Source organism: Bufo gargarizans, chromosome 2 (assembly GCF_014858855.1).
Source record: "Bufo gargarizans isolate SCDJY-AF-19 chromosome 2, ASM1485885v1, whole genome shotgun sequence".
In the NCBI taxonomy this organism is placed as follows: domain Eukaryota; kingdom Metazoa; phylum Chordata; class Amphibia; order Anura; family Bufonidae; genus Bufo; species Bufo gargarizans.
The window spans coordinates 668,524,708-668,549,550 of record NC_058081.1 but is presented as its reverse complement, the minus strand read 5'-3'; the positions used below and the strand labels follow the sequence as shown (position 1 = coordinate 668,549,550).

General features: G+C 40.8%; 1 protein-coding gene across 2 annotated transcripts in view; it reads left to right on the top strand.

The window, feature by feature from the left end:
• Positions 1 to 17,388, top strand: part of DRD2 (dopamine receptor D2) — a 253,047-nt gene extending 235,659 nt beyond the window's left edge. For both annotated transcript variants that reach the window (XM_044278450.1, XM_044278448.1), the window contains exons 7-8: positions 14,403 to 14,739; positions 17,195 to 17,388. In XM_044278450.1, coding sequence (XP_044134385.1) covers positions 14,403 to 14,739; positions 17,195 to 17,388 — 531 coding nt within the window. The remainder of the gene's footprint in view (positions 1 to 14,402; positions 14,740 to 17,194) is intronic.
• The last annotated feature ends 7,455 nt before the right edge of the window (positions 17,389 to 24,843 follow it).

Below are 24,843 nucleotides of genomic sequence, written 5' to 3'. Positions count from 1 at the left end.
CATCCATCGTGTACTAGAGGGAGATGGTTACTGCAGCACTGATTCTATTCCCGTCTGTGGGAGCAGCACTGCAGTTACAAGATCTGTCCACTGAGCTGAGCACTGCAGTTACTAGCACAATATACTGAGCTGTGTAATTCCAGTGCCTGTATCCACTGCAAGATCTACTGAACAACTGATAGGTGGAGTGCAGGGTGTTGAAACCCCACTAATCTGATATTTATGAACTATCCACCAGCCACTAGTGTCAAAAGACTCCTTTAAGGATAGGTCACCAATAGAGATGAGCGAATTGAATCCCACGATTCAACCTAGATTTACCTAGAAGCCACATTTCCTTGTGCTTCGTGTCAGTGAATCGATTAATCCTGAAATTCAAACTTACCGCCACCATTTGCTTGAAGATCTCTGCCGAAATCCCGTGCAGCGTGAGATTACATTTATTACGCCGGCGCGATGACCTCCTGCGTCACTACGCCGGCTGGAGTGATGACATAATCTCGGACCGCATGTGATTTCGGACGAGATCTTCAAGCAAGATGGTCGCGGTAAGTTTGATGTAATGTTTTTTTAAATGTTAATTTCACACTGTTTGTACACTCAGATGCCGCAATCATGTATGAATGCGGCATCTGAGGGGTACAATGACGGGGGCAGCGCTATCGCTGCTCCCTGTCATTGCACCTGCTACTTACAAAAAAATGTGCTTCGTGGCAAAGTAATTCGTCACAAAGCAAATCTTTTTTGTGAAATTCGGCAAATCAGCCAAATCAAATTTTTAAGAGATTCATCACCAATAGTTACAGTAAGTTATGGAAAATCACTTAAATGACATAATTCCTTGGGCAATAAACAACAAGTTTAATTACCACTGATCACTGTCTATTCCTTGTTAGTTTTGTGGCCAGCTGTGGTGAGTTTCCTGATCTTTTGCTTTCATTAAAAGTTGAGTGCTGGTGGTCAGTATTAGTCTATCCCTCGTTTATTCGATATGTTTTGACTTGTGCCTTTTCATGTGACATTCAGGTAGAAAATAGTCCACTTTTCTTATTTACCTCTAAGATATATTATTTCAACTGTGGCTAGCCAATATCATCTGTCCATTGGTAGAATTGGGTAGAATTCCATTTCATTATCTGTATGATAAAGAGTTTACAGTTTATATTGCCTAACGGTGTCTCATGGACACAGCTAGTCATAATCCAGACCAATATTCCAAGTTCTTTAACCTTCTGCTCTTACCTCAAACCAAAAGTAAATATTAATTGTGTTTTTGGAAGGGTCTTTAATATTATTATGAAAAACTACAGTGCAATATACTGTATATAGTGGAAGAAAGCTTTGGAGATAACATTAGAGCATTTAATACTACGTAGGTAATTTAATTCATATAAATAAGCATTTTTATATTTAAAGTGTTCTACTGATATTTATGCTCAAATTATTTTCTGACAGAAGACACATGAATAAAACAGGTCATATTGTGTGAACTGAAGTTTTCCCTCCAAGAGCAAAACCTTGCGGCTAAATTTGTATTCATTCTAATTAGTGGACTATATCATTCATTACTTATTACTGGAGAATTTGTCACACCTTCAGAATTTCTACACATTAAGGGCTCATGCACATGACCATATGCCCTCCGAGACATGCGGTCCATGAGCGGGCCATATGTCCTGGAGCGGCATACAGTGGGATGCGAAAGTATGGGCAACCTTGTTAATCGTCATGATTTTCCTGTATAAATCGTTGGTTGTTACGATAAAAAATGTCAGTTAAATATATCATATAGGAGACACACACAGTGATATTTGAGAAGTGAAATGAAGTTTATTGGATTTACAGAAAGTGTGCTATAATTGTTTAATCAAAATTAGGCAGGTGCATAAATTTGGGCACCACAAAAAAAGAAATTAAATCAATATTTAGTAGATCCTCCTTTTTCAGAAATTACAGCCTCTAAATGCTTCCTGTAGGTTCCAATGAGAGTCTGGATTCTGGTTGAAGGTATCTTGGACAATTCCTCTTTACAAAACATCTTTAGTTCATTCAGGTTTGATGGCTTCCATGCATGGACAGCTCGCTTTAAGTCACACCACAGATTTTCCATTATACTCAGGTCTGGGGACTGAGGTGGCCATTCCACAACGTTGTACTTGTTCCTCTGCATAAATGCCTTAGTGGATTTTGAGCAGTGTTTAGGGTCGTTGTCGTGTTGAAAGATCCAGCCCTGGCGCAGCTTCAGCTTTGTCACTGATTCCTGGACATTAGTCTCCAGAATCTGCTGATAATGAGTGGAATCCATGCGTCCCTCAACTTTGACAAGATTCCCAGTCCCTGCACTGGCCACACAGCCCCACAGCATGATGGAACCACCACCATATTTTACTGTAGGTAGCAGGCGTTTTTCTTGGAATGCTGTGTTCTTTTTTCTCCATGCATAACGCCCCTGGTTATGGCCAAATAACTAAATTTTAGTTTCATCAGTCCACAGCACCTTATTCCAAAATTAAGCTGGCTTGTCCAAATGTGCTTTAGTCCACCTCAAGCGGCACTTTTTGTGCTGTGGGTGGAGAAAAGGCTTCCTCTGCATCGCTCTCGCATACAGCATATCCTTGTGTAAAGTGTGCCAAATGGTTGAACGATGCACAGTGACTCCATCTGCAGCAAGATGATGTTGTAGGTCTTTGGTGCTGGTCTGTGGGTTCACTCTGACTGTTTTCACTATTCGTCGCTTCTGTCTATCCGAGATTTTTCTTGGTCTGCCACTTCGAGACTTAACATAAACTGAGCCTGTGGTCTTCCATTTCCTAAATATGTTCCTAACTGTGGAAACAGACAGCTGAAATCTCTGAGACAGCTTTCTGTATCCTTCCCCTAAACCATGATGGTGAACAATCTTTGTCTTCAGGTCATTTGAGAGTTGTTTTGAGACCCCCATGTTGCTACTCTTCAGAGAAAATTAAAAGAGGAGGGAAACTTACAATTGACCCCCTTAAATACTCTTTCTCATAATTGGATTCACCTGTGTATGTAGGTCAGGAGTCACTGAGCTTACCAAGCCAATTTGAGTTCCAATAATTAGTTCTAAAGGTTTTGGAATCAATAAACTGACAACAGTGCCCAAATTTATGCACCTGCCTAATTTTGTTTAAACGATTATAGCACACTTTCTGTAAATCCAATAAACTTCATTTCACTTCTCACATATCCCCGTGTGTGTCTCCTATATGATATATTTAACTGACATTTTTTATCGTAACAACCAACGATTTATACAGGAAAATCATGACGATTAACAAGGTTGCCCAAACTTTCGCCTCCCACTGTACATTGTGCGCACGGGAGCACACAGCATCATAGGTTATTATAATGTTGTGCGCATCGGGCCGTCTGCGGGGCTATTCTCCTGCACTCATAATATCATAGTCCCGCGGGCAGCCTGATGTGCACAGCATTATAGTAAACTATGATGCTGTGCGCTCCCATGCGCACGATGTATGCCGCTCCAGGACATATGGCCCGCTCATGGACCGTATGTCTCGGAGGCATACGGTCGTGTGCATGAGCCCTAATAATTTAGGTTTAGCTTCGCCGTTTCTACACATAAATCCTGACAATAATTTATTATTGCCTAAATATATTTATATTGTAGCTTTCTGACTGAAAATCACTAATTAGTTCATTATAGTTGCAGTGACTTAATACAATGCAAAACAATATCATTTTATACATGCAGTATTTATTCAATTATAAAAACACACTTATTACCATAATAATCTCCAGTATACAGAAACAGCAGTAGTAAACAATACAGCAAAAATACCCAGAAAAACAGGCTAGGTCATCAGTATCTGATCGGTGGGGATTCAACACCTGGGAACCCCATTGATTAGCTGTGTGAGAAGGCACCGGCACTTTTGTAAGTGCCTCTGCCTTCTCTCTGTTTTTTCTAGACCAGTGATGAAACATTTGTGTGTTATGTGACCTAGAAGCACTCAGCCCCCCTTCAAGTGAGGAGGGCTGAGTGTGATTCCATACACTGCCACTATACAATATAGGGTGCTGTGCTTGGTAAGCTGTGAGAAGGCCGCAGTGATCACAGGAGCTGATTGGTGTGATTCCTGAGTGTCAGACCCCAACCGATCAGAATCTGATGACCTATCCACCTTTAAAAAATTCTAAGCTTTTCATTAACCTTATACCTGGAATCTAGAGGTGGGACAAATCTATTTTTTTTCGAATCCGAAAAGGTTCTCAAATATATCAAATCTTTCGAATCTCGAATCCTACGAATCCTGTACATAAACATTGTGTGAACGGTGTAAGAAACAAAGTGATCCAAACACTTATGGGGGGGGATCTATGGATGACACTGTTATGGGGGGGATCTGTGTATGGCACTGTTATGGGGGGATCTGTGGATGGCACTGTTATGGTGGGGGGATCTCTGGATGGCACTGTTATGGGGGATCTCTGAATGGCACTTTTATGGGGGTTCTCTGGATGGCACTGTTATAGGGGATCTCTGGATGGTACTGTGATGGGGGGGATCTGTGGATGACACATTAATAGCATCTTATGCTATGTGCCATTCACAGATCTCCCCCATAACAGTGTCCCTGCAGTGTGAATGACCCTCAATTCAGGGGCTGGGGGCCGGCATCTGGATTAGAAATGACAGTGGGGACTGGTGCAGTCCCTGTATTCTATTGCACCGGCCCTGCTCACTGTTGTATAATCTTATCTATCCTGTAGGCATTGTTAAAATATAATAATCATTTGTAATCCAGTACCACCCTGGATAAGCACCACCCTGTCTTCCACCAACTCCAGTCTTGATACTCCTTCCTCCCACCATGGAGAGTCTGGCCAAACAAGTGATCCCACACTCTGATATTCCGAGGACATCTTTTCCTCGCCATTCCTTGATTTGGCCCTCTCGCCGAGCACACTTGAAGTGTGACAGATCTTGTGCCCTGATTCCCAAACTCTTGAGCATCCACAGTCACAAGAAGATGACGGTGGGAAATGGCAATTACTGTTTGATGAGGTGGATGATGATGAGACACAGTTGACAATAACTCAACAGCAATTACTGTCTCAAGAGGTTGAGGAAGAGGATGAGACACAGTTGTCAATCACTGAGGTTGTGGTTAGATCAACAAGTCAGGAGGATGAGCAGAGTGAGGAAGTGGAAGAGGAGGTGGTGGACAATGAAGTTACTGAACCAACCTGGGAAGGTGGAAAGCCGAGGGATCTTCAGCACTGCAACAGGCTGGAAAAGGCAGTGGGGTGGCAAAAGGGAGAAGGCAGGCCACACCAAACAGGCCCACAACTGTTGCATGGAGCACCCACTTGCAGAAATCTCCCTTGCCAAGGGGTAGGTGTTCCGCAGTATGGTGCTTTTTGAGGAAAGTGCAGACGACAAAAGAATTGTAATTTGCAACACGTGCCATACAAAAATTAGCAGGGGCGTGAACACTAGCAACCTCACCACCACCAGCATGATACGCCACATGGCATCAAAGCACCGTAATAGGTGGCCCGAACGCCTAGGTCCACAATCTGTTTCTGCAGGTTACACCACTGCCTCTTCTTGCCCTGTGTTACGTGCTGGCCAATCCCCTGTCCAAAACTTAACCCAGATGCCTTGCTTGGTTGCATTGCATATTTGGAGGTCAGATTTTGCTAACAAAAGAATTTTGTTATCTGACAACATGGGAGTAGTTTTCGCGAAAATCTATCCCTTTTAATATTTTACTTCGTGAGCTGGTTCTATTTTGTCTTATCAATAACATTTAGATAAAAGCTAAATTTGTTCCCGGAAAATCTAATTTAATAGCAGATGCTTTATCTCGCCAGAATTTCACACTTTTTAAATAACTACTTCCAGAAGCAGCAACCTTCAACTCTCCTTGCCAGACTCATCTTTGAGGGTTAATTTAGGAGTTCTGTGGGACTTATTATGGAAATCTCTATCCCCAAATACATGGTACACTTATGCAGCTGCTTGAAACTTAGATAAGTTTGCTAATGATTCCTTACCTTTAATTGAATTTTTTTTTATTATTTACTGATGAATAAATACACTTTCCATTCCATAAACAAAACTTGTATTGGCATTTCTTTCTTTTTCTAACTTTTAGGTCTTCGGTTAAAAATACTTTCATTTTGAACCAGGCCTGAAAAGGCCTGAACAAAAGTACAGTCAAGAAAGAAAGAACCAGACCAATATCTAAGAAAATTTTATTTCAATTATTCAACATTTTACCCTCCATATGTTCTTTAGATCTGCAAACACTGCTTTTCCAATCTGTGTTTCTTGTAGCATTCTTTGCCGCTCTTAGGATCAGTGAATTCACGGCTATAAATAGACATAGCACATCACCAATGAGTATTTCAGACTTAATATGCAATAATAAAGTTTTAAAAATTTACATACGAAAGTCAAAAACAGATAAACTACAAAATGGTCATTGGATAACATTACACCCCCTCGTTAACTCCCGATTATGCCCTATCTTGGCTATGCTAAATTGGCTGAATAATAGGCCCGAGCTGAATAGTGCTTTATTTTTAAACCTGGACCATTCTCCTCTTACGAAATTTCTATTTAATGCTATTTTAAAGAAAGGTATCTGCATATTAGGTTATGAGTATTGTAATATTTCAGCCCATTTATTTTGAATAGGAGCAGCCACCTTGGCTGCTCAACATGGTTTGTCTACGGGCCTTAATAAAAAATTTGGCTAGATGGAAATCTAATAGATACAAAATCTATATTAGATCTGAATTGTTGATAGAGTAGATTTATTTATTTTACAGGTTATCGCAAGATTTGGATTGTTGGAAATCACTTTGTTAAGGGAGCATTAAATTGAGCTTCTGAAAGAAAAATGTTATATGAACTTGGTCTACGATTGAAAATATTAATTCATTGGTCTGCACATTCAGATTTAAAGTTGAGAGATGTTTTGTCTTTGTTTAATTCCCTATCCTTTCATTTAACTTTACTGGATATCATCATTCTGCATTCTGGTGAAAATTATATACCAATTCTCTAGAATTGATCAATAAATACAAAAATTATTTTAGGGATATTCATTTATTATTACATAATTCTGTCCTTACCTTCTCGGAAATGGTTCCTAAATTCAACTGGTCTCACAGTGATCTCCGTTTCCTGGATAAAATCTGAAAAAAGGTCAGTCGGCAGATGGAAAATGTTTTACCTTCTTTAAGGAATTTTCATACAGACACGTTGAATTAGAAGGCTTCACTAGAGGTCTTTACTCATCTGACTATTGCTTGAGATCTTCAAGCAATGTATGGGCCCGTCATTGTGGATACAATGAAGGGAACAAATGATGGCATGGTTCTGTTCATTGTATATTTTATGTTAATGTGGTGAGTAATAAAATTGTTATTTCTTACCTGGCAACAGATTTTGATTGGAGAAGTCATCAGTGAATGATGTCTGGGGTAATTTGCAGGTGCCCTCCAGGGATGACGATTGGCTATTCTCTCTAACAGACAGTCCAGGTACCTATAAAGAGAAGGAGATGTCAGTTAGTGCGCATTCACGGCGCTGGATATCAAACAGCTCCCCCCTCGTTTTGAATGTTGCAATATTAGATTCATTGGGTGAAGTCGCTCAGTAATTGAGTGGACAGGTTTAATTAGTATTTTTACTTATCTGTTATCTTGCGTTAAAGAATTAACATTGCGGCCTTTACATCTACTTAAATTTCATCCGTTTTTTCAATAAATTAATTATTTAGCAGTTTTTGTTGCATTTTTCTGTCTTGTTTCTAAATTGGAACCTCTGGCTGAGCGTCTATTAGACCCGTGCTGTTCTCTTTTTTTGCGGCATTATGGGAGATAAACTTGATCAGTGAAGTATCAAGACTTTAATAACAGCTCCTCAGATGTATACCAATCAGATATGAGCTCACCAAGCAAAGTTCGGTATAAGGTTAGTGTTAGTAGGTTAATTAAGTATCGCCAGTCACTTGTTAGAAAAAACTAAAACAAACGGTTAGTTTAGTTAAAAGCAGGGGATGGAGGTGTCCCCAATATTAGACAGTCTGACCATATGGTTAGGGGTTGTTGAGCAATATTAGGCAGATAACTGCAATAATTATTCTGTAGTGCAAGTCAAAGAGGTAGCACCCCAGGCTCACACCCCACAGATACCTCCATCAGCTCCAGCCTCCTCACCACCTGAGCACCTGTCTTTCTCCTCTTTTTCCTCCCAGACAATCCACACACCTCCAGAGCGGATCAAACACACGCCAATAGCCCGCTCTCACCGGGCTCTCGCTCTCTATGTAGATCGACTCCGCTCCTCACCACCTCCTGAAGTGGATTTCCAAGCTTCAAGCAGCCGTGTATTTGCTGTTAGGTAGGAGAGGTTCACCATCAGTACACACTGAAGACCCACGTCCTTCAGACATAGCCAGGACCCTCGTGCCGAGTATAGCAAACGGCGACTCTCCTAGTGCCCTATATGGGACGCCAGCTTCAGATCAGGCAGCGACTACAGGGATGGGGCGGAGCTCAGCGTCACATGTCAGACGCGTCCATGCTCCTTCTTCCTAAAAAAACGAAAACTTGATCCATTTACTCGCGATGGGTCAACTGCCATCTTGCTTGAAGGTCTGCCACAAAATCTTGTGCGGCCTGAGATGACGTCATCATGCTGGTTGGTGTGGTGACGTCATACTTCACTGTGTGCAGGATTTAGGCTGAGATCTTCAAGCAAGATGGCAGCGGGCATCCTATCACAATTAAATGGAGCAGGTAAACATATTTATTTTGTTTTTTTTACCCTATTTTAGGATAAGTACGAGGAAATTCGGCTTTGCATCAAATCAAATTTATCCTGATATTCAAATTGAACTCTACTTTGCGGACTTTGAGTTGCTCATCCCTAGTCTGTGCATCTGAAATTACTAGCACACAGCATCAAATTTATGATGAGGCCTCATCATAAATTAAGAGCATCCGCCAGCCTTGCAGGTGATAGCAAATATACTTGTAAAATACTGGTCTTTGATAAATGACTCCTTATTGTAATTTCATATGGGGCTCATTCAAGCTTATTCTCTACACACATTCTAAAAAAATGTAAAGCCTATATTAACAGGTGAATTCAGTGTATATGGAAAATTTCAGCCCGCACAACCCCTAGCAGGTGCAGATTGCTATGGCGAAATAGAGATATAAATGTAAAAACACAAAATGCAATCGCACACTGCAACCAGCACTCTGCCTTGCCTTTATGCTGGATGTTGAATAAGGCATTGGTGTACATTTTGGCCAAAGCGTAATAAGCCACTCACCGCGTCAAGGTTGCCTTCATGAGTGGTACCTAACACTAGTTCCTACCTTTTATGGGCCATGACAGCCACATAAAGTCCAGGGAGCGCGGGTACAGCATGCATGCCAAGCACACTCTGCTTTTAACCCCGTCCGGTGCCATTACAGCTTTCATCGGATCCAGGGATGCAAGTACTCACATGCATGCTGAGCCCACTTTATACTTCTCCTGGAACCTAATGGTTACTGGTAGGTGCTGTATAAGCAGACTCAGTTTTATACTGACTTTAAAACCAGCCTCCAGGGGGTAGATTAACTGGACAGGTGTGCTTGACTGCTTGGAGATCGCCACGCCTCCAATACGTACTACAAAGAGAAAAATATGGAAAATTTCAGCCCGCACAACCCCTAGCAGGTGTAGATTGCTATGGCGAAATAGAGATATAAATGTAAAAACACAAAATGCAATCGCACACTGCAACCAGCACTCTGCCTTGCCTTTATGCTGGATGTTGAATAAGGCATTGGTGTACATTTTGGCCAAAGCGTAATAAGCCACTCACCGCGTCAAGGTTGCCTTCATGAGTGGTCCCTAACACTAGTTCCTACCTTTTATGGGCCATGACAGCCACATAAAGTCCAGGGAGCGCGGGTACAGCATGCACTGCCAAGCACACTCTGCTTTTAACCCCGTCCGGTGCCATTACAGCTTTCATCGGATCCAGGGATGCAAGTACTCACATGCATGCTGAGCCCACTTTATACTTCTCCTGGAACCTAATGGTTACTGGTAGGTGCTGTATAAGCAGACTCAGTTTTATACTGACTTTAAAACCAGCCTCCAGGGGGTAGATTAACTGGACAGGTGTGCTTGACTGCTTGGAGATCGCCACGCCTCCAATACGTACTACAAAGAGAAAAAACTGGAAAATTTCAGCCCGCACAACCCCTAGCAGGTGCAGATTGCTATGGCGAAATAGAGATATAAATGTAAAAACACAAAATGCAATCGCACACTGCAACCAGCACTCTGCCTTGCCTTTATGCTGGATGTTGAATAAGGCATTGGTGTACATTTTGGCCAAAGCGTAATAAGCCACTCACCGCGTCAAGGTTGCCTTCATGAGTGGTCCCTAACACTAGTTCCTACCTTTTATGGGCCATGACAGCCACATAAAGTCCAGGGAGCGCGGGTACAGCATGCATGCCAAGCACACTCTGCTTTTAACCCCGTCCGGTGCCATTACAGCTTTCATCGGATCCAGGGATGCAAGTACTCACATGCATGCTGAGCCCACTTTATACTTCTCCTGGAACCTAGTGTATAGTTTTATTGGTACTGAGCACATGAATTTATCATGATGGTAAGGCTACTTTCACATCTGCGCTTTCCCTTTCTGCTATTGAGATCCGTCATAGGATCTTAATAGTGGGGAAAAACACTTCCGTTTTGTCCCCATTTATTGTCAATGGGGAAAAAACTGAACTGAACGAAACGGAGTGCACCAGAATGCATTCCGTTCCATTTCCTTGCGTCCCCTTCACGGACAGAATAACGCTGCAAGCACCATTTTTCTGTCCACGATGCGGTGTGGAGCCAGAAAGATCCATCATGACTCAAAATGTAAGTCAATGGGGACGGATCCATTTTCTCTGACACAATAGAAAACAGATCCATCCCCCATTGACTTTCAATGGTGTTCATGACGGATCCGTGATGGCTATTTTAAAGATAACCGCAACCGGATCCGTTCATAACAGATGCAGATGGTTGTATCCAGCAAAAATGCTGGTGTGAAAGTAGCCTTATATTTGAAGTCACATTGGCGTACTTTGCACCAAATTTGTCAAGTGATGAAATTTAATGCACATTTGAACCTAATACCAGCTAGAAATATGGGTGGTGTAAAAATGCTAAAGGTCCCAACATTTTTTAATGCATATCATGATACTATCACCCAGCACAAGATTTTGTGCGGTATCTTCAATCAACATGGCTGCGACGGCCTCTCCGCGAGCAAATGGATGAGTATGTTTTTTTTTTTACACCCTTTCAGGAAAAATTGATTTGTTACCACAAAGCAAGTGGAAATTCAGCTTCACAACAAATCAAATTTTTCATGAAATTTGAATCAAAGTGAATTCATTTGGCTTCAATTGGCTCACTACTAGTAAAGGGGCACAAAGGTGGGCATAACTACTGTCAATGGGCACAAAGGTGGGCATAATTACTGTGAAGGGGGCCACATGGAGGGCATAACTACTGTGAAGGGACCACGTGGAATAGAGGGTATAGCTACTGTGAAGGGCCACAAAGGTGGGCATAACTACTGTGAGGGGACATAATGTGAGCAAGACTGCAGTGAGGGGGCACAAATTAAGGTCCAGGAAGACCAAAACATTATTATTATAAACTGGCTTTAATACAATATGTGCCCATTTGTCTAAAAAATCTCTAGAATGTACTTTATGGAATGTTTAACCCCTTCTGAGACCTAATATGCCGAGTTTTGTTTCACAATAAATAAAAAAACGTTTGGCTTTTTTTTTCTAAAAAGAAAATATTTATTTAAATAAAGGAATATAATTAAAGCAATTGCTTGTCAATTAATGTCAAAGGAGTGAGGCAGAAAAAAATGGTGCATTTGAAACTCAACCCAATCCATGGGGCACATGTACTATGCGCTCCAATTCGGACCATGCCCTTCCAGAACATTTTCATACATAATTCAGTATTGCAGTACATGTTGGTTGCAAATAAAACACATTTTCTCTTGTCAGTCCAGCGGCTCAATGCTCTTGAGAAGTGACAATGACTTTTCTGAACTAGAAACACGCTCAATTCTCATGTCACGTACCCTTCCCACACTTCTTGACAGGTCATATAAAGGCCATTACTCAGTACGCATATCTAAGGAGCACAGTTCATGGAAAAACAATCACAGTCCTTGGAAGAAAAGAATGTTAACTTGTATTCTAAACAACCCTGGCAAGACTCATGCACTCTCCAAGCCTACAATGAAAACTGCTCCTTTTGGGGTTTCTATTCATTAGAGGGGGTGGTTGTGTATGATGGGAACATTTTGGAAAACATTTGATTAGAAGAAAGACGGCATCCAGTCTACAGCAGACAGTTGATAAGATCACTAGGTTTATTCACAAAACTATAAGATCGTTCTACAGACATATTTGTTTAGTATAATAAAGTGAACACTATTTTCTATAAAATGTGTTTCAAATACACTGTTTGTGTTGCATTATGAGAAAGAGAACATTTCGTCAGAGACATATCATCATTCAACGAATAGCATGTTGTGAGACTCAGTCTCAAGACACCACAGGTCTAGGCGTACTGGAAATTAATAAAAATTGTTTATTCTCCACATGCCGCTAGCCTGGTTTTTATTCATATTCCCCTAGGCTATTTGTTGGATATGATTTGCAGAATACGATTTTAGAATATAATTTTAGTACAGCATTCTTTCAAGTTACAATAGGAACTCATTCCAGGACAACTGTTTTAACATGATGAGACCATATCTCAATGGAAAACTAAGTAATAAAGCATAAAAAAGAATACAAAATTGAAATGAAAGAACATGAACCAATTAACTAATGCACATAAAGCAAGTCCTTGCATGTGAAAGCCAGAGAGAGGTGCAAAGGTGTAAATCACAGTCTATGTTGAGGACTGGAGTTTTTTTAGGGTTCTGTACAGTACACACAGTATAGAGAGAGTTACAGTGGGATGCGAAAGTTTGGGCAACCTTGTTAATCGTCATGATTTTCCTGTATAAATCGCTGGTTGTTACGATAAAAAATGTCAGTTAAATATATTATATAGGAGACACACACAGTGATAGTTGAGAAGTGAAATGAAGTTTATTGGATTTACAGAAAGTGTACTATAATTGTTTCATTGTCATGAAAGTGTTAATTGCACAGTACAGATGTACCATGGTTAGCACTCCCACTATTAAGTCAAATTTCTTAACTTATTTCATTATCTTGAGACAAAAGCATTGAAAAGCAATTAAAGGTGTTTGCTTAGATTAGATAACCAAACTCAGAAATCTCAGAAAACAGGAGTGCTAACCATGTAACATCGGTAAGTGGATAAGTGTTTGGCTGTGCAGGAGAAAAGCTGAAGGAACCTTGGCATCAGTACTGGCCCAGAGGTCAAATGTGTGCAGATAACAAGTCACCTGCAAGTTACCATACCAGATAAAAGCACCCAAATAATCAGATATCAGCACAAGGATAGTGCACCGCAAAGTGGTGATACAGACGCAATAAATAGGGGATACATACATAGATACATAGTGTGATGAAACAATAGCAAAGTGGCCATACACTTTATATTTTTGTCATCATATCAAATGGATTTTATTGGAATCTGCAGAAAATCTTATGTACTGTATGTGGTAACTGAACAGAGATGAGTCCACCCTATTCTTTCTGTGAATTTGGTTAAAGACTCCAGTTTCTAGCTGACACAAATTCAATACATTATCACATCATGCTATGAAAACCCTCAACAAGCTGCAATCCCAGTTAAAAGCATTGGTTGGAAGCTCATAGACAGATATAGATTAACATCTCCCAACAGAATATCACAAAGCCATATTTTTAAGCTGGCTATCTTGCACCACTCAGATAAGAGTATGCTTAGCCAAGAAGAAAGGTAAAGAAGGACACATCTATACCACTGTCCAGTGTCTCCATCAGGGATATCAAATAGGTTTCATTTCAATCTGTCCTATCCTATTATCTTCTGAAAGACAACACTAAAGGGGTATGGCAGCCATTAATCCTCCTCTTATGAAAAAAAATATCATACCTTATCGCTCAAACATGCAGTCAGTATAGAATTGGACAACATTGCGTTGTCAACTTTATTCTAGCTTAAACATTCAAATCAACATTTGTTGGACTAGGTCTACTATCGGAACTAGGATTAGTCATTGAGTAAACTACGGTATAACTAATCCCAATATCACTTTTCAAAACATGCTACACCTTGGAGATGAATTATATATTTAATTTTATATGGTGTTCTATATTTTATTACTATGCAGGAGGCAGAGAACCATCAAGAAGAAATGGAAATGGAGATGATGTCAAGCACATCACCCCCAGAAAAGACAAAGCACAAGTCAGCCTCCCCAAACCACCAACAGCTGGCTGTGCCAGCAGCATCAAACCAGTTCAACACTTCTGTCCCTTCTCCAGCAGATAGTCCATGTAAGGCTGAGAAGAATGGCCATCCAAAAGACAGTGCCAAGCCTGCAAAGGCTTTTGAAACTCAGTCAATGCCCAATGGCAAAACAAGGACCTCTCTTAAAACTCTGAGCAAAAGGAAACTTTCACAGCAAAAAGAGAAGAAAGCAACACAGATGTTAGCCATTGTACTTGGTGAGTATTACATACTGTATAGAAGACAGAGATGACCCTATTTCCTATTATACTTGAGTACTTCTCTTATTCATAGTAACATAGGGAAAGATTTACCAAACTGATGTAAAGTAGAACTGGCTTAGTTACCCATAGCAACCAATCAGATTCCACCTTTCATGTTTCAAAGGAGCTGTGGAAAATCCCAGATTTCCTCTTTTATACATAGTTATTAGATTGCCCCTCAGTCATCTTTTTTCTAAACTGAATAATGATAATTTTGGCAATCTTTGTGGTTCCTGTGGTCCACCCATTCCAGTTATTACTTTAGTTGCCCTCCTCTGGACCCTCTCCAGCTCTACTATGTCTGCCTTGTTCACAGGCTGACTAGCGATTTGTGTGGTCTGACTAGCGATTTGTAAAGTGGTAGGACTATATTCTCATTGCGGGCATCTATGCTCCTTTTGATGCAACCCAATATCTTATTGGCCTTGGCAGCAGCTTTCTGACACGTTTTTTTTCCAGTTAAGTTTGCTGTCCACTAAATTAGTAAGTCCTTTTCTATGTCAGTGTTACCCATTGTTTACCATTTAGTATGCACTGGTGACATGTATTTTTCCTTTCCATTTGCATAACCTTACATTTATCAGTGTTAAACCTCATCTGCCACTTCTCTGCCCAAGCCTCTAATCTATACAGATCCATCTGTAGCCGTGTACTGTCCTCTTTCATGCTTACTTTGCACAGTTTAGTGTCATCTGCAAAAATTGATATTTTACTGTGCAAGCCTTCTACAAGATCACTGGTAAATATATTGGAGAATAGGGCCCAATACGGACACCTAAGGTACCCCTAGTGGTGACAGTGACCCCCTCTGTTTTCTACCACTGAGCCAGTTACTTACCCACATACAGACATTCCCACCCAGTCCAAACATTCTCATATTATATACTAGCCTTTTATGTGACATAGTATCAAATGCTTTGGAGAAGTCAAGATATATGACTCACCCTGGTCAACTCTAGATAATTAATTCCTCATATAAACTGATTGAATTAGTTTGAGATGAGCAATCCCTCATGAAGCCATGGTGACACAGCGTTATTTGCTTATTTTCCTTCAGATACTCAAGGATAGCATATCCTAGAAAACCTTCAAACAGTTTACCCACGACAGAGGTCCTTCTATTGCTCCCCAGTTATCTATCTTTATTTACCCCTTCTATGATGTAATTACCCTCCTCCCCAGTCCCTAGTTTAAACACTCATCCAACCTTCTAACCATCTTCTCCCCAAAGCAGCTGTATTTTCCCCATTAAGGTGCAGCCCATCCCTATTATAGTGCCTGTAGCTGACAGAGAAGTCAGCCCAGTTTTCAAGGGGCCCAAATCCCTCCTTTCTAAACCAGCCATTTGTTAATCTCCCTAATGTGCGGCTTGTGGTACAGGTAGTATTTCAGAAAATACTACGTTTGAGATCCTAAATCAGGATCTTCCACCTACCTCTAACTGTCATTGGTTCCAATGTGGGCCATGAATGCCAGCACCTCCCAGTAATCCATCAACCCAATCCTCCATATGTGGAGATTGAGCACCAGGAAGATAATACACCATTCGAGAATCCTGGTTTTTGTGACAGATCACCCTGTCTGTACTCCTAATAATTAAGTCTCCCACTACCAGCACCTGTCTGGCCTGCCATGCTCTCCTGGTCCCCTGCTTACCGGAGCTGACATTCCTCTGACTGGCAGATGAAGTATCTTGCTGCAACAATGATCTCCCTTAGCTGACATCCCCCCTCATCTGCCAACCTTGCAAACTTCTTGGGCTGTGTCAGATTAGAGCTAGCCCTCCCTTGCACTCTTTCCTCCACCCTGCTTTCTAAATGTAATCCAGCTATCATTCATATGTGGATTTATATACAGACTCTAGGACAGGGATCAGCAACCTTTGGCAGTCCAGCTGTTCTGAAACTACAGCTCTGAATCCAACTTTCTTTTTATTGGGAGTTACAAGAACAGTCAAGAAAGTGTGCATGTTGTAGTTTCACCTGAAGCTGGAGTTCCGAAAGTTGCTGATCTCTTCTCTATGTTTTTTTTACTAATCTAACCATCAAAATATTATTTTCCAAATATAAGACTCAGCCAGCTCTACAGCCTTGTTTTCAGATCAAATAGAATTCCACAATATGCAATGCCTATTGATTCCAATGTAGTATTAGATTTTTTTGTTTTTGTTTTAGAGTTAGCCACACCTGAAGTCATGCATGGTTTTAAACTAAAGTATAATATTAGTAAGTAATTACAATACATTAGTAAGGGCCTTGTGTTAACTTTGCATAGTAAATGCCATTTGTTGAAGTGAGACAACCCCTTTACTACTACCCCTTTGTATAGTAGCAGTTGTATGGTTAGCATAAATTATTACCTTGTACCTTTTAATGTAACCCAAATAATATAATATGTTGTATTTCCTCAGGAGTCTTCATTGTCTGTTGGTTTCCTTTCTTCATAACCCACATCCTAAATATGCATTGCGACTGTAAAATCCCACCGGCATTGTACAGCGCATTCACTTGGCTTGGATATGTTAACAGTGCGGTCAACCCTATTATTTATACCACATTTAATATCGAATTCAGAAAAGCCTTCATAAAAATACTTCACTGCTAGAAGATACGTCAGATAGTTTACCACGGGCAACAATTACAGGGGTGGAAACTCTAAGGAAACATGGATTCCTTCATTGATAGAAATTGGTTCCCCACTTACTTGCTGCAAATTATCTATGTTTGGTGAATAGCAACCTGGAAATAGTTCTACTTCTGTAGACCAGTACTGAGTTTTCAGATCATGAACGATGGATTACGGTATGGATATCTATATTTCCAAGACACCTCTGGAAAGTGGAGAGAGGAGCCTTAAATGTGCTAGACATTGCCTTCTTAACTGCAGTCAAGATAAAGAATAAGCAAAGGATTCAGCCATGAATGATAATAGCATCAAACCATTGGGACATGCAGATGTCAATTCAGTCTCACCAAAGACACTATCATTTTGTTAAATCTGATCTTTGCAATAGAAAAAAAAAAACTACCATTTGCTCAAACAATACTTGGAATCAGGGAACTGGGACTTTTTCCTTAACACATAAGGACTATCCACGGAAGAGGAGGTTTCTGGACTACCTCTGGAGGTGCCTACCTACAGTTTTCTGGGTCACATGATGATCAATGCATCATGGAGAGCAATGCCAGTATAGCAATGTGAAAGCAAAACTGTAAATAAAGAATGATTTGAAAGAAGCCCAAGCCAAAAAATTAAGAATATAAATATAAAATCTGTCTTGCATGGTGCGTGTCACATTTAAAGTATATCATTACATCACACCATGACCTAATTGAAAGAAAACAATGAACTATACATTTAATAATTGCATTTGTTCCTTGGTCAGATCCTCTGCTACTGGAGGTCCAGTATGCTGTACAACAACATTCATGCAAATTCACATAGGAATACAAATTATAGCAAAACATTGTGAGTATATATCAGTGCAAATAACATTATGACTTTGGCTTGTGGCATTGTGCTTGTTGCCAGTCAAACTGGTTAAAACGTCTTTATGTGCGCCCGCTGACAACTTACATAATGCATCGTGAAACTGCATCACTTCATCCAGATAATTTGGCAATTTCTTTTCTATTGCCTTGTAAATGTAATGAGTTTTCTAGAAGAAACACATCAAGCATGGTGCATTCATTTGGGGTAAAAAGTTAAAGCAAAAGTTAAATTTGTACAGTGGGTTGTTGCATATGTAACCGTTCTCTGTTATGCTACTTTTGCTCCTTTTTCATGCAGTAATGGTGTGGGTAATACAGACAGGCAGAAAACGAAGGAGGAGATTTAGCAAAACTAGTGTAAAAGAAAACTATGGTAGCTAAGGCCAACTTCACACTTCAGTTATTTCCATCAGTTATTGTGAGCCAGAACCACTAGTGAAGCCTACACAGAGTTAAGGTGTAATGGAAAGATTTGCACCTGTTCTATGTTTTTTACCCACACCTGGTTTTGACAATAACTGATCAAAATAAGTGATCAAATAATTGAAGTGTGAACTTAAAGGGGTTCTGCACTTTCAATTAACTGATGATCTATGCTCTGGATAGATCATCAGCTTCTGATCGGCTGGGGTCCGACACCCGGGACCCCTGCCGATCAGCTGTTTGAGAAGGCAGCGGCGCTCCAGCAGCGCCGCGGCCTTCTCACTGTTTACCGCCGGGGCCGCCCGCCCACTGACGTCACGACTTGTATCAACTAGAGTGGGCGCGGCTAAGCTCTGTTCACTTGAATGGAGCTTAGCCGCGCCCACTCTAGTTGATACAAGTCGTGACGTCAGTGGGCGGGCGGCCCGGTGGTAAACAGTGAGAAGGCCGCGGCGCTGCTGGAAGCGCCGCTGCCTTCTCAAACAGCTGATCGGCGGGGGTCCCGGGTGTCGGACCCCCGCCGATCAGAAGCTGATGATCTATCCAGAGGATAGATCATCAGTTAATTGAAAGTGCAGAACCCCTTTAACATTAGTTAAACATAGCAAGTTGCAACCAATCAGATTCCACCTGTTATTTTTCAGAGCTCCTATGGGAAACTAAGCCAGTTTTCCTTTACACTAGTTTTGATAAATCTCCCCCAAAGTTCCCCACAGCTGTTCTCTCCTTTGGCATATTGTGTATAGTGCCAGCAATTAGTCAGTGTAGATTGACTACATTGGAGAAGGCTACTTCTGATTATGAGAACTACACAGAGATACCATAATAATACTGATGTAGCAAGTGTTAAGATCACTCTTAACACATTAAATACACAGATGTAGCAAACATTATGTGTACACTTTACTCAACTGCCATTGAAAAAGTTAAGTTAGAAAAATTCTGTCACCAAACACCTGGATATAAAACCTATAGACTGTGCAAACGCACGCTTGGTACAAGAAAAGACGAATTTGCCTTCCCCCAGTGTTTGCTATTAAATATTCCATACATTAATGCATATAAAATGACAACAGTGATATAAAAATAAAAAGTTAAAAAAAAATAAGTCTGAATAATGCATTTCCGGATGCAGACCCTTCCACTGATCTATCCGTGATATGATGAAAGGGGCTGCTTCCCGAAACACGCTATTTGGACTTATCTATTGCTTTTCTTTTTTTTTTTTTTATCACTATGAGTGTTGTCATTTTATATTCATTTATGTATGGAATATTTTAGAGGAAAAAATGGACTAAAGTCATCTTGTACCCTGTATCTTCTCCAATTCTGGACCACAAGCTTCACCGTCCTGATGTAGATGACTGGGGCAGCTAGCAATCCTCATGCTAATGCTAATGGCCATACATGCTCTCTGGTTGTTGTGACAGCAAGTGAGCAATACTGTACGTTGACCTTGTCTTAACTGTTTGTTCTTGGTGTATAGCTTTAAGGTTGCGCTCTGTGCTTCTTTTGCATTGTTATCTAGATGTGTGCTTGTCAGTGGAAAATAAATGCACTCGGTCCCATGTTGATATGTGACTCCAGTTCGGAGTAATATGCTTATAGAAATGAGACCCTGGGTGCAAATCACTTTATGTGCTGGCTGTGCCCCCCTTCTTGCTTTTACTGACAGGGCAAGGCAATGTAGACTTAACTAATGCCTGGCACTGAAATCTTGTGACTGCAAAGTACAGGACTGGAGATCCCGAGGTAGATGCGCCCTGTACAGCACAGCCGCTAGGTGGGAATACTTCTACAGTGCTTGGCCCTGTCAGTCAAAGCAAGGGGGAGGCAAGCACATAAAGAAACTGGGGCTTCAGGTGAAATGAGGTGCAACGGCATATCCCTGTTTGCACCTGGGGCTAATTTGCATAAACCACAAAAGGTATATTCCTCAAAATTGGGATCACATATCAACATGAGACCAAGTGCATTTCTTTCAACTTACAAGCACACATCTACACAGGACTAATGTTTTGCTTCGAGGTATATGGTGACAGATTCCATTTATGGTTTGCTATTACTGTGCATTTAAAGGGAGTCTGTCACCTCCATATGGCCATATACAGTGCTTACATGGCTCTGTAGCACACCTATACAGGATTGTAACAGTACCTTTGTCTTTGTCTTTAGACTTGCACCAGCAGGAAAAACAGAGTTTAATTCATATGCAAATAAGCACTCGCAAGTGCCCAGGGAGGAGTTCAGTGTGTAGGAGCCCAGGCTGCTCTGCCTTCTTTTCACTTTACTCCTCCCCAGCCTCTGCCTTTGCCCGCCCTCAAGTCCGGACCTATCGATGAGGCAAGAGACTTGGAGGGCGAGCAAAGGCAGAGACTGGGGAGGAGTAAAGTGAAAAGAAGGCAGAGCAGCCTGGGCTCCTACACACTGAACTCCTCCCTGGGCACTTGCGAGTGCTTATTTGCATATGAATTAAACTCTGTTTTTCCTGCTGGTGCAAGTCTAAAGACAAAGACAAAGGTACTGTTACAATCCTGTATAGGTGTGCTACAGAGCCATGTAAGCACTGTATATGGCCATATGGAGGTGACAGACTCCCTTTAACATGTCTAATGTCACGATAACAATTGCTACATCTGTATGTCTATTCTATTGACAGCACCAAAGGTAGCAGCCAAAGGGGAATTCTATTTCTGTTCTCTATATGCCATCTAATCTTTACAAATGACTATAATTCAGATAGCAGTATGCCAAAAGGATTGTATCAAAGAAACGGAAACAGTACCTCTTCTGTCCATGAGCTGCGTCTGTTATTGAAACAGTGAGTGAGATGTAGCTGCAATATCAGAAACAGCCCAGGGGTCCCGTTTCTGGAAAAAAGTCTGACAAATTTTCTCAGTTCATACAAACTTTTTAGAGGGGTTGTCTGAGTAAAAAAATAAAATAAAATCCCCCATGCAAGTCAATTGCATAAAATAAAACCTAATGCTATATTTGCCTTTTTCTCCAGTGATGTTCTCCCATCTCTTCCCACTCTTGGTATATAAGACTACAGTGGTGATGTAGAGGCATGTGACCTCTGCTGGCTACCACTGGACACAGTCTTGTGACATATTTTGGAAAACCTCTGTAAAAATTGCTTTATATGAAGTTTCATGGGACAGATTTGTTAGACCTTAACTAAAAGGAGTCGTCAGGAGTTCTAAAAAAGAAAGAAAAATTGTCCTAAAAAGAAAAAAAAAACTGTACTCACCTCTTCAATCCCCAGTGGAAACCAGTGGAACCTCTGTATATAGGCTGAAAAAAGGGATTTGTCATAATGGAGTGTGACACTGTAAACCAGCCTCTACTTATTGACATTGCCAACAGTAATGTCATTAAGGGCAAATTAAAAAATAAAGTCAGTGAGAACCACTAATAAGCCAAATTAGGTATTAAGTAGGTATTCAAGTGCATTAGCGGAAAAAGCAAAAAGTACATAAATATAAACAAAGAAACTGTACAATCCTGTGATTCATTTTTGGCACCTGTCATTATTATTACTGTATGCATTGTGGCCTGTGGATTGTTGTAATAGTTTATTTGATACTACTTGAGTTTTTGGTTGTGCATATGTCCAGGTTGTGCTTTTGGCCACTAAGGTCAAATCCAAACTGGTGGAGGCCACTAGTGCATCTCAACTGGATGGGCAGGGTATTAAAGAGGTGAGCACTGTTTAATTTTTGCCATTATTATTTTAGGACATTTGCTGCTCCTTTTTTTTAGAACTCTTAGACAACCCCTTTAAATACTTAAAGCATTAGACTGGTAATACACTGCCACAACCATAACAGACTGATTTAATGTGCACCTCTATATATTATCGATTGTATGACACATTAAACAGAGACTTTAAGAAGCCAACTGGTTGTTAATATTTAAAATGGAAATGTAATCACAATGGATATTAACATTAATGAAGCCAAAAACATGCTCAATCTAAGTAATAAAGTTATTTTATTTCTTACATTTTTTATTTTTAAAGTCAGGTTGGAGTAAAAATGTTATTAATTTAATTATATACTGATGGCCTATCCCCAGAATAGGTCATCAATATCAGATCAGTGGAGGTCCAATGTCTAGCACCTCCATGATCATCTCGTAGCTGCTGGTGCCGGAAACTATACTGTGGACAGGAACCTGAAGAAAAAGGTTCCATACACTGTGTGGTGGCTGTGCCAAGTGAATGGGAGTTGAACTGCAGTACACCGGCACCAGAAACTACACAGGTGGTAGAGGCTTCTGCCAAATATATAGTTTCAAAAACAGCTGTTTTAGGGGGTACCAAATGTCAAACCCACACGGATCCAACATTGATATCCTTAACCTTGATGATAAGTCATTGATATCCAAGTACAGGAAGTAGTGGATTTTGAATATCTTGCCAAGAGGAGTGGGGGAAGGTAAGTGACAACTGCTCTGATCATATGTCTACTCCAAATAAGAACATTTCTCGTGACTTTAAACCACCAACAGTGTGAATGGCAGTGCAGCTTTCTTTTAAAAACAATAGGAGACAGATGCTACATATCCCCTGCGAGGTATATTCGCAACAAATTTCTGATGGCAAAATCACTTATGTGAACAGATGCTAAAGGACAATAAGAAATCATAAAATGGCTTACAAACACAGCATTTTGGATTTTTTTTTTAAAAGGGAACCTTTCACCTGGATTTTAGGTATTGAGCTGAGGACATGTTGGATCTTAATAAGGTTCCAAGTAGAGCTTCAACATGAAACAAGAAGAAATGAGAGTAAAACAAAACATTTTTTGAGCATTCAATTAATTGAAAATAACGATTAAACTGAAACAGGCTGTTTTTCAGGTAATCCAAATTTTAAGACCACATGCCTTTAAAAGGCCAAATCTGTGCAAAGATGTGGATTCATTGTCATTTTCTGTCAGGTAGTGACATGTTGTGATGGCAAAGGCAAAAAACTCTCCCTTTCGAACATGGTCGGGTTGTTGAACTGCATAAGCAGGGTCGCTCACAGCGCGCCATCGCTGCTGAGGTGGGACGCAGTAAGACAGTAATTTGGAATTTCTTAAATGATCGTGAGGGTTATGGAACAAAAAAGTCAAGTGAAAGACCCAAAAAAAATTCATCAGCACTGAGCCGGAGGATCCAATTTGCTGTCCGTCAAGACATTGGATGATCCTCGACCCAAATGAAGGCCCTTACTGGTGCTGACTGCAACCCCATAACCATCAGATGGCATCTGAGACTGAAGGGCTTCAAAAACTAAAAACGTCTTCAAAGACCTTGTCTCCTTGAACGCCACAGAACTACCCGTTTGGACTTTGCAAGAGAGCACCAAACATGGGACATTCAAAGGTGGAAGAAATTTTTATTTTCTGATGAGAATTTTTTTTACCCTGATGGTCCTGATGGTTTCCAATGTTACTGGCATGACAAGCAGATCCCACCTGAGATGTTTTCTACGTGCCACAGTGGAGGGGGCACCATAATAGTCTGGGGTGCTTTTTCCTTCACTGGAACAATGGAGCTCAAGGAAGTGCAGGGGCGTCAAACGGCCGCTGGCTATGTCCAGATGTTGCAGAGAGCATTCCTCATGACTGAGGGCCCTTTTCTGTGTGGTAACGACTGGGTTTTTCAACAGGACAACGCTACAGTACACAATGCCTGCAGGACAAGGGACTTCTTCCAGGAGAATAACATCACTCTTTTGGCCCATCCTGTGTGTTCCCCTGATCTAAATCCAATTGAGAACCTTTGGGAATGGATGGCATTGAAGTTTACAAAAGATGTTCCAGACAGTAGATGGCCTTCGTGTGGCCGTCTTCACCACTTGGAGAAATGTTCCCACTCACCTCATGGAAACGCTTGCATCAAGCATGCCGAAAATTTTTGGGGAAGTTACAAACAATAACAGCGGAGCTACTCATTACTGAGTTCAGTTTTGGAAGTTAGATTTCTGTTTTGGGGGGCTTAGTTTTTTTTTGGGAGGTGTGGTCCTAAACTTTTGATCAGCTGAAAAACTGCCTGTTTCAGTTTGTTGTTTTCATTGAATTGAAAGCTGAAAACATGTTTTGTCTCACTCCCATTTCTTCTTGTTGCATGTTGAAGCTCTACTTGGAACCTT